Raw genomic sequence first — 15,709 nt, 5'->3', positions numbered from 1 at the left:
CACAGATCTGCTTTCCACTGAGGCCATGTTATTTTTCATTACATAAATGTCCAGGCTATAATTATAATAATGTTAAACTAATGAGTCTAACTATAATAAAACATGTCTAACTTTAACTAGCTTTAATGACTTTAGTGGCTAGGCTAACAAAACTAAGGGCTAATTTAGCATTAGCATTTGTCCGTCATTATCGTTTACCAGACTAAGCACATTGACCCAAACAATAAAGTCATTATATTGAAGTTCTATATTATATTTAAAAAATAGTAACTTTGGACTTATATCTATCATGTATTGAAGTTGGGAGGTCTATAGACATGACTGTGTAGTTCCGATATATACAAACACACACACATTTGCAGTCATTTGGTCGTCCCCGCTGTGCATCAGTGCCCGAGCTCATGTATCCTGATGGCACTGATGATGCGTCACGCAGTCAAGTCCTATGACCTCTGTGCTGTCTGCCGGCTTGAGGACCGCTTTGATGGATAGGCAGGCCTGCAAATGAATCCTGAGGCAATACCGAATGGTAAAACACGGGACAGCCACCTGCTATTTGCTTCATCCCCTGTTTAGGATATTATCTCGTTTCATTACAGAACCAAACTTCTCACATTTTGGTTTTTCATCAAGGTTTACAGTTACACAGTCCAGTCAACACTCACAGATTCCATTTTTTTGTACTTATACATTACATGCATTAGCTCCAATGCTCATATATTGCCCTTATTTACAGATGACGAACTGATCCAGTTCGACTCCCAAGAGGAGATTTCAAAATAAATCCGATACCAGAACATTATGGTATGACTGAACTGTTGTTGTCATCCATAGTTATCAAGTCCTCATATTATCCTTGCAGTTCTACATTGTGGTTACACAAGGCAGTAAATAAAGCGAGGGGAATCAATAACAGTCAGTGATAAGGGCCTAAAGCAGCTAAATATGAAATACAACCTAACAAAATGGTATGGATTTCCAATGAGGCCACGTGACACGGGCTGCTTTGAAATGCAAATTAACTTATGCTCAACGTCCTTCTCAAGCCTCGCCACCTATTGATCGGCTAAAACAAATTCCATTGATCAGTGAATATTTAATAGGGATAATTAAATCTCTCATGGAAGTACTTAGAGGCCAGTTTCAGCCTACCAACCCAACACCTGCCTCAGACACACTTAAGATTCAGTGTGGCGCTCAATTAGGAAGAACAGATAATTGAGTTAAAAATAGAAATAAAGTCTGTTGAAGTCAAAGTGGCGCGCATATTATAGATTTTTTTTGTGGCTAGCTATCATATCCTGACTGACTGATTTTATTAGATCGCATTAACAAACAATATGATGATGAATAAAGGGTCATTTTAGATACGATCCAAAAAAATAAATGTAGCGTAAAATGTTCTGCGATCTCTATATCCGTCATCAACTTTTTTTTTTTTTTTGCTTTGAACATCTTCTGTATTGATTCCAATTGTTTAATGGCAAATATAGCCCTGTTATCTGCAAGAATGTAATTTCTCTCAAGAGCCTCCTCATCTGAATGTGAAGGGAAGGGTAAAAAAAAAAAAAAAACATCCCCTTCATCGAGCGACATGATTTATGACAATAGCAGATGGGCAAACAGGAAAAGGTTGCTGTCAGGATAGTATGAGAGGGCAGCTCTTACTTGCATAGAGCGCTGTTATACAAAGTAGCAATCAATAGGCCTTTTATTAGTGACTGCAATCAATGTACCTGTGACTGAGTGGGCCAATTAATGCTATCGACCCACGGGACAAGAAGAAAGCAGAAGATGAGTGCGGGGCAAAGGGGAAACACGGCACGGGAAAAGGACGGGCAGCATCTCACTCAGATCCTGTTTTCTGTGTGTGTGTGGGGGGGGGAGAAATTCCCACAGAGTCTGCTGCCGAGGGTGCCCTGACAGAAAGCAGAGGTCGCATATCTCCAGAGAGGAAGCGAAAGTGTGTGTATTGGCGTGAGGGGCGGGGAGGGGGTCCGGCAGTCTACAAACAATTCCCGCTTCCCTCCCCGTGCCATCTCCGGATGATGAGATGAGTCGGACTGGGAATGCACCGCTACGAGTCTTCTCACCGCCGCTTTTGAATGGTAATGAAGTCATCGGGTCACCGCTGTGCTGGCCCAACTCGAGGCCTCACTCCCCAAGAGAGTGACCAGAGTGACACCTTTACTCTGGCTCATGTATTACATCAAATACCGACATTCTGCACAACTGCAAAACAAACATGCAAAACTGTAGATCTTGTTGGGATTTGCTCTCTTCATATAACATAATCGCAACTTTCTGTTTTTCAGGATTTGGTCAGATGTGTTTACTCCCACAATGATGCAAACACCCCTTTTCCAGCTAAGTCTGTCTGTGAAAAAAAAAAAGTAGGCAAATTTGTGCTGGGCACAAAAATAAGGGCCCATCTCAAAACATTAAACAAAAATAATTTGGTCCAGTGTGAAACTGATATCATCATAAAACATTATTCACAGTGACTGAGTTATCACAGAACACACTGAGAAGTGAAAACTTGGACACCATCAGGTCTTATTTTTAGCATAAATATCATGAAGTAAAAAAACTAAGTCTGAAGTACAAGGCCATGGCAGAGGTGCTCTTCAGACATGAACCTCTCTCAGTATTTGCACATGGCGTGTCCCATCCTTGAAGAAACAGAGGTCAGGGGTTGGCCGCCTCATGTCAGTTGGCAGTGTAACACTCACCTATCAGCCTCCCTCTATCAGCATTTCACTCCAAAACACAATCCTCCCTTTCCTGTAAGAAATTCCGTGGGCCGCCGTGATGATGGCTCGAGAGGGGTGTCAAGAAGAGAGAACCGGAGTGAGGCGGAAGGAAGGAAGGAAGCGGCCATGGTGAAGGAGGAGCAGGACAGAGACTGTAGGAAATGACAATGTAGTGATAAGCCCGCGGCAAAGAGCCCAGCACCCTCAGGGAGGACTCGGGGCTACAAGGCTTTAGCCTCAGTGCTCCGTCCGACCACATTCCCGATGACCCCCGGCCAGTCATCTTATTGCCAAGTATGTATGGACCAGACAGAGGATTTGTCTGAGATGTTGTGTTCATAAGAGTTTTTTTTCTTCTTGTGGAAAAAGATCAGTCTTCCGTACAGTCTGAAGACATTATTTCACTGCACACACATGCAGTGTGAGTCTACCGTCATGAAAATGGCGGTTTAAATATTTCTAAAATTAAATTAATCAACCTACTGGCATTTATTATTTAAAAGACAAACTTTGTTAAATTGTAGATTTAAACAGGATGACTTATCAAGTCAAAGTCAACTCAAATTTTTCTCAAATTTGAAAAATGAACTTTTTAAACACCAAAGTAAAGATTTTCATTTTTTTATTTTACAAAAATAATCACCAAGGTTCATGTCTAGTTGGTGGCAAACTACAAATGAGCTCGCCTTGTCATTTTGACATATGCGTAACATATCACACACACATATGGATCTGTTTTACAACGAAGACTCATCAGTATATAAAGAACAGAGGGCCTAGCTGCATTAGTCATAAATACGACTCCAATTTGGGGATGATAATCTTGTCCTTGGCTACCACAAGAAGTTAAAACTTTCCGGATACAGTAATCACCTGCCAGGCAAAATTGTAGAATACCCGTCAGGTCATCGTCAAAGTACAAAACTGAGTCAGTGGAAAAAGTAGTGTGCTAACATTACGATGTTAAAACATTTCAAGACTGTTTGGGATTACTTTTGGAGGGCCTAAAATTAAATTTTATTAGCTTCAAGAATTTTGAGGATTAATGTTTGCTTTCCTTTCAAATGCTTAGCTCTTTTGTTCACAGCATGATAGTGTGCTCTCGTTACATAATAACACGGAACGTAGCACTTTGTGCAGATTTTACTGATTTGTCCTGTCAAACCTGATTTACTTTACAGCATAAATGTGCGTTCTCTTGCTTTTGGTATAACGTCCAACAACTGTATGGCACAAACATCAAGACTCTGAACTTTTAGTGGCACTTTGAGCATGTGTTAAATGTTACTCTAATCAAATTAAAATGGACGCCATGAAGCAGGAACAAACAAAAAAAAAAAAAACGATTCACATTGTTCAAATTCACGTGTATGAGGCACGAAGGGGAAAAACATTCCAAACAATCTAGTTTCTTTAAAAAAAATAATTCAATACATCAAAGTTTGAGCTCAGAGCTCCTTCGTCTTGAAATCTACACCAGAAATTTATAGTGAAGCCTTCCAAAACTTTGTTCATAAAAAGCAAACATTGGTTTTGTTTTGCACTTTTAAAGAGTGTTCAAATATTACTTTGTCTATCAAAGACATTTGCATGGTAGGAAAAATTGTCATGTTGCGAGTTTGTTTGGTTTTAATTTGGACTTTAGTTTTTCTTGTCTCTTGTTGTTTTTGTGTCTTGTTAGATCATAGTTCCCACCTATTCTTGTTAGCCCCGCCCCTTGTGTCATCCAATCAGATTCCTCGGCCACATTTGTCTCATCCAGGTGTTCCTCATCGTATCGTCCGTTTGTTGATATTTAGTTCCTCCCTTTCTATTCACTCTGTTTGGTCATTTTCATCTGTTCAATGTGCTGTCGATGTCACGCCTTGTCTACTTGTCAAATTTGTTCATGCAAGTGTTTATTCTCATACTTCTTTTTTCACTCCTGCCCTGCTTCCCTGCATATGGGTCCTCAACCCTGCCACAAACCCTGACAAAAATATCCTCCATCCTGGCCTTAAATCAAGCATCTACCAATTTAAGGTGTGATGGTGTTATTAATTTAGAAAATGATCTTGTGATCATATAAGGTAGTTCGCTTGATACTGTTACTCTGCTGCTTTTGAGATTGTCAGTGTCACACTCGCATAAGTACTGAAAACACACAATTTAAAGTATGTAAGAAGAAAAAAATCATTTTCACCACTATGTTGTTATCGTGCAGGTAGTGACATATAGTGTACGATACAGAATATACATTTGCAAAACCAAAATGGCGTACTCAGCATTGACTCACCAGTCACTGAACAAAAAAGCCCAAGGCCTTGAGATAAAAGCCAGCACATGATCAACTGACACGAGCAGTGGAGACTTCTCTCTCTCTCTCCAACACACACACACAAACACACACTGCCTGAGAAGCTATTTCCCACAGTTACTGAGTGTGTGCATGTGTGTGACAGGCTACAAATTCTTGACACCACCACTGATGATGGCTTTACAGTAGAGCCTAAAGGAGACTCTGCCAGCCAGCTCACACACACACAAACAAGTTATAGTCACACACACACAAACACACACACCTCCCTCTGTGTTTGTGGTTGTCACCTTTTCCCAAGAGCCCCCGGGGGCCTCTGGGATGCAACACAAAATGCCTTGGGTTTGTTTGAGTTAAACACGAGAATACGAGCCGTCACAATGACATGAAACACGGATTATGCGTCTCATCTACGTATTGTACGAAAATAAATATAGATGGATTTAATTGTGCGTTCACAATGCACTTCCTTGTCTGTTTAGTGTCCGATCAAAGCGAGCAACAGAGGAATCTGTCAAGTCATACAATTTGTTGGGACCTCAAGATTGATGTTCTTTTGAAATTGTGACAGATTTGAAGTCAACCATTATTGTGTCCAACTTTAACTTGCATGATTATTTTTCCTCCCTTCTCAGATTGATGGAGACAGTGGTATCATTGGCCCTCTATTTTTCATTTGATGACTTATTGACACACCCAGCTGACTGTTTATTGAAGCATTAACAGGCCACTAATGTGTGATCTTTGTGTTATTATTTCTCATTACAATATTTATTACTTCTCTTTCCACATTGGCTAATTTAGAGCTAATCTTCACGAGTCCGCTCCGTGTGTGTAATAATTCCACATGACGAGGGGCCTTTGGATTTATTGGCACATAGCAATTTAGGATGTAATGAGATCACACACCTCCAGGTAGGTGCCGCTCCTTCCCCTGCTTGGTTCATGCTTCTTCCCTTCTATGCGCTTATTATCATTTCATACTGCCACCCCTTCTACTTAATTAAAAAACTCCTGAAAAAGGCTTTGTAGTTGACAAAGTCAGCAGAAGAAATGTATGAAATAGGGGAGTAAGGACCAAGTGCTATTGAGTGTTGACTTAACCTTTCCAGTATTTGCGTTTCTACAGAGTGATGCTTTGATTGAAAGACGGCCGCATCGCTCAACCTCATTAGTCAGCTCCAGATAGAAATAGACGAGTAGGTCACATTCAGTGAACATGACTGTATGGATGGTCAAGGCTTTTTCTGTTAATAATGATTGAGGAACACAGTTGGTCAACCTTAAACATGCGTGGTGTGTACTTAAAAATGTAATTGCACGTTTAATTTTTCTTACTAAAAATAGATGAAGATATAGCTGATATGCGCCACTTTTTTCTCAGAAAGTCAGTATAAATTTGTTGTCACGACCCTGCAAGGTGCCAGGCCAGGTTGACTTTTGGGTACTTTCAGATTTTTGGGGGAATTTTATTCCACATTTCTACAGTCCCCCATTCGGATGAGTGTTCATCAGCATTTTGGTGAGAATTTTTTGAGTTTTTTTTAAAAAGGTTTTGTAGACCCCCTGCGATCTCATTGGCCACCCCATGCCCCCCCCACCCCGAAAAAAAATCCTAGATCCGCCAGTGGTTGAAATCAAACTTAACGTGAAGCCACATTTCCGCAGTTTACTATGAATCTAAAAAGGGAATCTTTTGTGATTATTAAGTCTTCAAGTCCACAGACACAGATGTGTGAGAATTTTTTGTCATTGTGAAGATGTGACGGAAGGCAAGGTCACCGTGGTCAATCTGCCAATACAATTAGTGTTCATTTCAGCCAGATTCAGGGAGATGTACGTTGACTGCTGGGCATGCATTATGCATAAGTGTCCATGAGTCCATATGCACCCAGGCACTCTTGTCCTTGTCGCACCAAGTGCATCAACCAACATAGCGAGCAATCACATTTCGGTTGCTGCAATTTTCTCTCGCTGCCTAATTGCTGATGTTACACCACGTAAAGCAGACAAGATGAGCCTTTATGGATCACCATGACCTGGATGACTGAGAATCTACACCAACAATAAGCATTTTTTCTTGTCTCTTATCTATGCACTTATCAAAGGAGATCTTTATTCCCTCTTCGAGGTGACTCTTCAGTGCCCCCCGAAGAGAAACTTTGTAACTGCAGGCTCAGGGAAAAAGGAGGGGGCAACACACGTCAGTCACGGTCATGCCCGTGGGACCCTCTTTTTTTTTTTTTTTTTTTTTTTTTTACAAGTCCACGCAGTCTTTCACAATTGTGGCTCACGTGATTCCAACTCAGGAGTGTGTGCGACGGAGCAAAGTTGTTTACTGGCGATGTTGAACAAAGCTTTAAATGACTTCTCCTTTCATCGTGTGAGCATCATTCAATTAAAATACATTTTCATCCTCCCCCACCTTTTATTTAATTAGACTGTCTCCTTTCTTCTTTAAGCGCCACCTCAGATTTCACCCCCAAGGTATCTTCACTCTCACTCGTTGGTTAAACAAGGTGCTTGGAGTCATTTGTTAATTGATACAATTACGCACGCAGCGCGTAATGGTCCCGCTGGTTTCAAGGAACGCATCAATCACAGCTCTATTGACCTGTCAAAAAATAAATAAATACAAATTATAATCCTACTAGGGGGTTACCCTCTCGCTAAAAGAGAGACAAGAAGGGGAAAATGGGAAATATTTTAAATATTTTTTAATAGTCGTGTTTTCATAATTTTTGAATGGAGTGTTAGACATATAAGAGTGGCAGTGACATGAAGTGTAGTTGTACAGCTCTGCAAAGTACAACAAAAGTCATGGAAATTTTGTTTGAAAAATAACTTCAAAATAAGCATTATGGTTTATAAAGGTGACACATTATATCTTGCATTATTTGAGAAAAGGTAGGGGTTGTCCTCTCCAAAAGAGTACATTGATTGTGTGATTTAACTCTGAACCATTGAAATTAGTGTAGGTATAGTTTTGTTTTTTTTACTTCATCATAAAGAACATATTTGATAGTACTTATACTTATGCTGTTACTACTTGGTTCCCACTGATAAAAGAAAAAAGAAAAAATGCATTTAAAAAAATGAAATCACAAATAACTGTTCTTGAATTTTTTTTTAAAACTAATTTAGAAGATTTTCCAAGCGTTAAAGAGTGATTAATATGTTGCCATGGCGATTAATTGTCCATTTGTACGTGTGTGCACTTTAAGGAGGGAGAGAAAAAGCGCATCTTTATATTGCACGCGACTGGCAAAGATTTGATCCGCATCCGTGGTACACCACCGTGGCGTTTCGGGATTACAGTGACGTCACGCTGCTACCCTTGCATGGATGAATGCTAAAGAACTATAGAGGCACAAATAATAGAACAAGCACAGTCCATATCTTGCAAGTCTTACGTTATCCTTTAAGCCTCCTTCGCCTAACATAATTTTTTTTTTCAACTAATGACGCTTAATTTCATTTCTCATCAGATCCTCGGAAGGGATTATTCATTCGTATAAAACAATCCGCGGCGAAATCTCCCCTCCTATATGGGCGAAAGTCATGTATTATTGAGAGGGGCGAAGAGCAGGGCCGTGCGCGCGTGGAAATGCGTGGAAGTGTGCGGATTTGAAGTGGAATTGGGAGCAATCGATCCCGGCTGCATGAGGAGGAGTTATTGCTGATGGTTACAATAGTAGGCGCGATGTCTTTCTCGCAGTTTGGATATCCTTACAATGCAAGTTCACAGGTAAGACTTTTTCCTCGCTTTTTAAAAAATAACCTTAAAATGATTTCCTCCACTCAAAAACGTGTCTTGTTTGAAATGTGAGATTTTATTGACTTTTTTCACCATTTGCGTGGTGCTTGTTGTGCCATATCGACATACGCACCCTTGTCCAATAACACTGAATTATGAATGAACTCACGTGTTGTCTTTTTTTTTCTTCTGGTGACAAAAGCGAGATTGATGTCACCACGCGCGCCACGCGTAATTACGCATCTTTCGGCTGAACTTAAAAACGATTCAAGAGTGCTCACTGTGACCAAAACTCTCGTTTTTATGTTTGTATTTGGATGTTTGATGTGAAAAGTTAGTCAATGGAAAGTTTTGAGGTCTCAATTGAACGTCAAGTACGAGTTTAATACTTAAATTTGGACAGAAAAGTGCCGCTTAGTTTATATAGAGTTGTTTAATAATAATAGAAAAAAATTAAAACACAAGTTTACAGCCGCTAAATATATCACCCAGAATGTATAAAGTTTAATTTAACCAACAATGTGTCACATCAATAAAAATGTCAATTACACGGCACAAACTAAACTTAGTATTAAATCAGGAATTGTCATAAAAGTGACTTACCTCATATAAAGAGAATTTACTTTTTGTCACAATCTAATTGAACCTCATTTGGCTTCAGTTACTTTTTATTATTAGTATTATTATTATTCATTTCAAGACTTTTATCCGACTGTTCTGTCCATCATTCTCTCTGTGCAGTTTTTCGTGTCGGCAAACCCCAGTACGACTTGCTGCGATTCGATTTCCAGGTCAGTGCCGCCCGAAGGCTCCACCGGAGGAGCCCAGACGCCCGCAGCCGTAGCGGCGGCCGCCACAGCCGCCGCCGCCTCCTTCTGCTGTCCCGCGCCTTACGAGAACCGGCTGCTGGCTGGGAGCCGCAGCGAGCTTAATGCGGCTGCTCTGGGGGTGTACGGCTCCCCCTACGCGGCGGCGGCTGCAGCCAGCCAGAACTACGCCAACTACTTCCCCTACGGAACCGAACCCTCCGCCGCTATCTACTCCTCTCTGGTGGGCTCACCTCTGCTTGTTGAGGGGGAGAGTGGGAGGAAGGGAGAGAGAAGGGGGTGGCTTTGCTTGGCTGAATCGATCCATTAGGGAAAATGTGATGACAAACTCTTAAATCCAACCGACTAGCCTTTTACACCTCTCGGGAAAGTTAGTAGAAATATAGAAAAAAATGGATCAAATAATGTCTGAAAAATGACATTTTTTTCCCACATAACTGTTAAAAAAACATTTTGGAAGGGGTGTAAAAAATATAGATAATAAAGTGAATATTTTTCTTTCATGTAGCCATTTACCCAATAAACAAAACAAAACAAACAAAAAACCCAGACATATTATGATTCAATTGTATCATGTTAACAGTAGGAACATTTATGTTTTATATAGATTCTATTAATTTTGTGATTCATTTTAAACTCTATCGTTCCAATCAATGCAATAAGTAACGATATCGCAGTCCAATAAGTCTCCCAGTTTTAGAAGTAAAAGAAGATTCGGTGAATAAATGTGTGCAAAAGTTTGCTCCAACTTGTAACACAACTTAATGTGTTTGTATTCTTTAAAGCAGCCATACTGAGTGCATAATTTTGATCTGTTACATTATACAGAATTTCCCTCCGGGGATTAATAAAGTATCTAGTAGATCTATCTATCATCATTGGGTTGTATTAAGGTAACAAAACTGAAAGAACTGCATGAATAATCAAAAGTTTCACTCTTACACAAAAGGATTTTGTCTAAATATACTGCAAAGAACAATGTAATGTAAAAAATTATTTTACCCTATCGTATGTGTTTTCACGAACAACTCTAGAAACACCCAGGCTCAGGTTTTTTTTTTCAAATGGAGAAATGTAAAAGGTTGCACAACATTGAGCTATATTTTTTGTGTGACAGAATCCACAATATGACATGGAGACCGCAGGCACTTTACACTCGGGAATCAGTCAAACGGCTGCGTACTATCCCTACGATCCGTCGCTGGGCCAGTATCAATATGACAGGTGAGGTTTATGCTCCACTTTCTGTCCACTTTGTGTCATTCGAGCTCAGACGGGCTCGCTTGCCAAAATCTGCTACACTTCCACTTTTCATTAGCGAGCCACACTGAGGTCAACGGTCAGGCTGTTACTCGGATACTTGGCTTCGTGTCTTTGTGTATATCGATTTCCAACATGAGAGGGGTAGTAGTGTGCTATCATTCAGCCGAATCCTTGTGTGTGCTAGATACGGGACGATGGATTTTAACAGCACGGCCAGGCGGAAGAACGCCACCCGAGAGACCACCAGCACCTTGAAAACTTGGCTCTATGAGCACCGCAAGAACCCTTACCCCACCAAGGGGGAGAAAATCATGCTGGCTATTATCACCAAGATGACCCTCACCCAGGTTTCCACTTGGTTTGCCAACGCTCGCCGGAGGCTCAAGAAGGAGAACAAGATGACGTGGTCGCCCAAAAACAAGGCCGGCGATGACAGGAAGGACGACATCAGCAAGAGCGACCATGACTGTCCCACCAAAGGTTTGTCCCATACCAATTTATTTATTTATTCAAATATATGTAGGGTTTTTTTCCTCAGCCAATTTTTGGCATCATCAATTGAGAAGTTACATCTGGTCACCTTTTGTTAAGTTAGTCCAAATTTTGTTCCATGACCTTTTTTCCACAATTGTTGCATTTTTTTAAAATCGAACACCCTCCAGAATGATGAGTCTTTTGAGAAACATCAAAAAAAGAGTACTTTGCCGCCCCTCATGGATGAAGTTGAAGTGTGTTTAGGAGTTTCATTTGTTCTGAATTTTCATTTCTTATAGATTCCAATGAGTGCAAGGAAGAGAAAGATTTACATCTCAGCGATTTGGAGGACATGGACGAGGATGAGTGCGACAAGCTGGATGGCGAATGCGAAAAGGGCGTCCCAGACGAGGCTGTGGCACTTCCCATTTCACCCCACAAAAGAGACTGCGCCTCCGAGCTTCACTTGAATGTGTCCAACAGCTTCCACCACGCCTTCCCCTGCGCCATCAAACCACCACTCCCTCCTCTTCCTGCCGACTTCCTCGATCCCGTGGCGTCCAAGACCCCGTCCACCACAGGAACCTTAACTCTCTCTCACTTTGAAGCGTCGGACAAGCCTCGGATTTGGTCTTTGGCTCGTACGGCGGCGGCGGGGATCATTCTGAGCCCGCAGCACGCCTCTGAGCTCAGGACGAGCAACTCGAGCGGGGACTGCCAGCTCCAAAGGTTAGCGGGCGCCCCCGCTGTTCCCGGAGGACAATGCGGGCTCATGAGAGGCCTCCAGGAAGCAAATAGTGTCTCCGGTGCTGTGACCCCTTTTCCTGAGGGCCCCCCTTTGCACTCCAAAATCTATGGGCCAGGCAGCTTCAATCACAAAGGCTTCCAGCTGCACAGTCCGTCCTACGCTGCCATCACAGACACATGCCAATATTCCACAACTGAAGGTAAACGACATTTAACAACAGCACTACAAAAAAAACCCGCACATTTCTTAAATGTATTTTTTTGTTTGGTTGTGCAGGATTCTCCAGCGCCAAAGCAGCGGAGGCGTCGTCAGACCTCAGTCAAGCGTGTGTGACCTTGCAGGACGACAAGGTCACTGCGTTCAGGCCTGTGATGAAGAGGTGAATGCACACACATGAAGCACGCATGTAGAGATTCATCTGATGGTTGTTGTTTTTTTTAACTGTTGTATTCTTCTTCATACACAAGTACGAATGATATGCAAATCTGCGGTTTGCACGAGTGCCTCATAGTTCCAAAAACGGAAAAATTACAAATACGCTTCTGCACACAAAACTCAGCATTAATTTACCTTTGTAAAGGCTACATTTCCACGACAGCACTTTCGGATCAAGCCTAGGTCATTCGATCCTAACGCATACTTTTTTACTTTTAATTGTAGTGATTTTAATGATATATTTCTTTTTTCTCCCTTTAGGTGAATGGAGACCGTACGACAAATAGGAGGGTAATTATGCACTAATGGGCGTAAAGGCCTCAGAGGGACAATTATGAGCGCTGCGTGTTGCAGTCGGAGCAAACAAACTGTGGAACATTTTGCACAACTTTTTGTTTTTTATATGGTGGTGAAGACTTTATGCAAAAATCATACATGTAAAATTGTATGAAAATTTGTTTGTAGCAATCGTGTATCATTGCGAACTAATTTATTTATTTATTTGTTTTTCATTGATTATTCTGTGTCCCCTTTAAATGTTCTTTTACGAAATATGTATTGTGGCGGGAAAAAAATATTACGTTGAATGTTGTGTTGTCATTGTGTTATAATGTGAACTGTGTATTTTTTTGTTTTTATGAAAAAAAAATCTTTTTGTCAAAGACTTTACTGTGCGTTGTGATTATTTCAATAGCATTGAAGGGACGTGCATTCAAACATGGGAGATGCACATTTGATCAAAGTTGACCGCCTCCACTCGACGTGCGTGAGCCAAATCTACAAGTCGCACAAGAAAGGCGTCGTCGGCGCGGTTTAATCACCGGTGGCGTCGAGCGCTTTGTAGCCAAAGCGTGGCAACGCATGCTGAATGATGGCGCGTCCCTCGTGTGCTGAGCTAACTTGGCATTGTGTTCATTAAAAGGTCATTTGTAGCATCAAACCGTTCACACGGCCCATCAGAGTTGCTTTGATTCGACTCTTTTGCTTTCAGTCCGTCTCGTTATGGCTAACGAATAAAAGATCATGATTAGTAGAAGGATGATAAGATTAGAAAATAAAGTTTTTATGTACTTATATCGTTTGCTCAGATGCTAATGCTAAATACAAAAGTGATGTGTCTTGGCTGGTCCATAAAAATAAAAAAACAAATACATATATAAGCCACTGTGACAGCTCAATGGATCTGGTGGTATTTTAGAATTAAATCAACTACATGATGTTGGTTGAAGGCACACATATGCAGATAAACACACACACGGGATATTTTATTTTATTGCATTGGAAAAATTGAAAAAAGACAGGATTGAGATACAGTATCTTAAGCACATTTTTTAGTATGGGGTATTGGGGAATGGGGTGAGGGGGGCGTATTATTTGTCCTACATGTCTAATCTGAGGTCAGACATGAAATCTGTGGTAAACTTCCATGTTTCGCCTTAATAAGTTCCTTAGGTAGCTTCAATGCGGATGGGCAAATCTCCCCATTACACGTTCATCTTGGTAAATTACATTTTTCTTATGGGAGGGGAGGGGGGACAAGAATGGTGGGTCAGAGGGAGGGGGGTTCTCCACTCTTCATAATCCAAAACAGATTTGCCATAATCTGAGAATGAGGCACAAATGTGCAAAAAAGAAAAACAAGTGAGGGTAAACATCAATGCTTAAATAGGTTTGACAGAATTATTAATCTGTGATATCTCTCATGAAATGTGATGGAGGTAGATAGGGCGCCACATTCTGCTGAAGTCATTGATCTTTTGAGGGGGGTCATAAACTTTGCTCTTTTCCAGTGTCACAAATCACATAGTTGGATTAAGCAGGTTAGAACCATTGTACACTTATTTAATGGAACATTAAGACTTCTTCGTTCAATATTCTGCAAAGATCATTGATGGGGTCCAATATATAGAAGCTGGTAGATATGGGATTTTTTTATGTGATTAATCAAATAAATTCATATTTTTTGGGGTTTTATTGATTTTTCCATTGACTTTTACTATTTTTTAATGAAATGAAATAAGATTTAGTTTTAAATAAAAGCTCATTTTTATTGCTCAGAAACTACACTAAAATTCACAAATTTGTAATTGACAACCTCATAATATAGTTAAAAAAAAAAATTAAAATCACAGCCAAAATGTGAAATAAAAGTCTGGAGCGGAGCATAATGTGGGAACAAGAGTAAACTATTGACGCATTTGTCTTGCTCCCGTGAGCAGGGTCACGGAGGGGTCGCAGGCACTTACACAATGACTGTTTACATTGTGTGGAGGAATGATTCATGTCCACTATGGGTTAACTTCTGACAAAGTGCTCTCAGTGGCATCCATCATGACCCATTGAGGTCTCGCTCCTAATGAGCCGGTAGCCGTCGTGTAAAAAGAATCGGAATCATTGTGACTCGACAGCGGCGGCCTCTCGGTCTAAATAGTAAGCCTGCGTAACAACAACAACAACAACCTCGCAAACAATCGTTTCGGTCGAAGTGCCAACCGGGAGGTGCCATTTGATGTGTCCCACGCCGGGCAGCTCGGTCTTTCTGGAGTTCAATGTGTACCCTTCATTACATTTGTTCAATGCAACGAGGATGCCATATTGTTTGGGTTCATGTCTCTCTCCGTGGAATTTCAGATTGACGATGTCGCTACAAGGTCCCCGCTAATGAGTTTTGTCAAAGACAATTACGAGCCCGTCGGAATGAAAAGCTGGCTTTGTGCGCTTTCCGGGGTTGGATGTTCTCTAGCCCGTCTTTGACCCGCTCCTCGTGTCCCAAAACATCCCGGCCTTCATTCCAGAAGTAGCGCCGGCCTCTGATCTACTCCAACACCTTTGTCTTTGCCACATTTGTTCATCGACGTGACGTTAATTGAGCGTGGCACAAATTAATGCTGGTGTGCCGCCATTTCCCAGGGACTGTGTTTTGCATTTAAACTCCAGCCCCCGGTACGCTCTGTGGGGCGTCGTTCTCCTTTGGCCCGCTATCTGACCTCCAGCGCCAATTCAGATCACTGACAATGTCTTTGTAAGTAGGTTCATAAGTTAAGAAAACGTCTAATTTATTTCTTAGTTTGGATCAGGTGGGGCACCAGCAAAGTGGCTAGACTCAAGACTCACAAAGAAGTTGTAACTGAAGCTCGTATCTCAAATTAGTTTCTG

At 41.2% G+C, this 15,709-nt stretch overlaps 1 protein-coding gene across 2 annotated transcripts; it reads left to right on the top strand.

Moving 5' to 3' along the window:
• The first annotated feature begins 8,731 nt into the window (after positions 1 to 8,731).
• On the top strand, positions 8,732 to 12,501 carry irx6a (iroquois homeobox 6a). Of its 2 annotated transcripts, none has more exons than XM_085908045.1 (6): positions 8,732 to 8,797; positions 9,548 to 9,856; positions 10,751 to 10,857; positions 11,081 to 11,376; positions 11,670 to 12,317; positions 12,395 to 12,501. In XM_085908045.1, the coding sequence occupies exons 1-6, from the start codon at positions 8,732 to 8,734 to the stop codon at positions 12,499 to 12,501; spliced, it is 1,533 nt and encodes a 510-aa protein (XP_085764171.1). The 2 variants fall into 2 exon arrangements, with proteins under 2 accessions (XP_085764171.1, XP_085764170.1); XM_085908044.1 differs by having other exon boundaries at positions 9,548 to 9,899; positions 10,746 to 10,857; positions 11,670 to 12,316; positions 12,385 to 12,501.
• The last annotated feature ends 3,208 nt before the right edge of the window (positions 12,502 to 15,709 follow it).

The sequence above is a fragment of the Syngnathus leptorhynchus genome, chromosome 3 (assembly GCF_054491065.1).
Source record: "Syngnathus leptorhynchus isolate UIUO chromosome 3, UIUO_Slep, whole genome shotgun sequence".
NCBI lineage: Eukaryota > Metazoa > Chordata > Actinopteri > Syngnathiformes > Syngnathidae > Syngnathus > Syngnathus leptorhynchus.
The sequence above is the reverse complement of the archived record's forward strand: the minus strand, read 5'-3'. Positions and strand labels throughout refer to the sequence as shown.

What these genes read in the sequence shown, in the direction of transcription:
- irx6a (XM_085908044.1), top strand. Translation starts at nt 8,732, where the DNA reads ATGGTTACAATAGTAGGCGCGATGTCTTTCTCGCAGTTTGGATATCCT. An exon ending in CTTACAATGCAAGTTCACAG is followed by an intron (nt 8,798 to 9,547) that starts GTAAGACTTTTT and finishes CTCTCTGTGCAG; the next exon opens with TTTTTCGTGTCGGCAAACCC. An exon ending in GGCCAGTATCAATATGACAG is followed by an intron (nt 10,858 to 11,080) that starts GTGAGGTTTATG and finishes TGTGTGTGCTAG; the next exon opens with ATACGGGACGATGGATTTTA.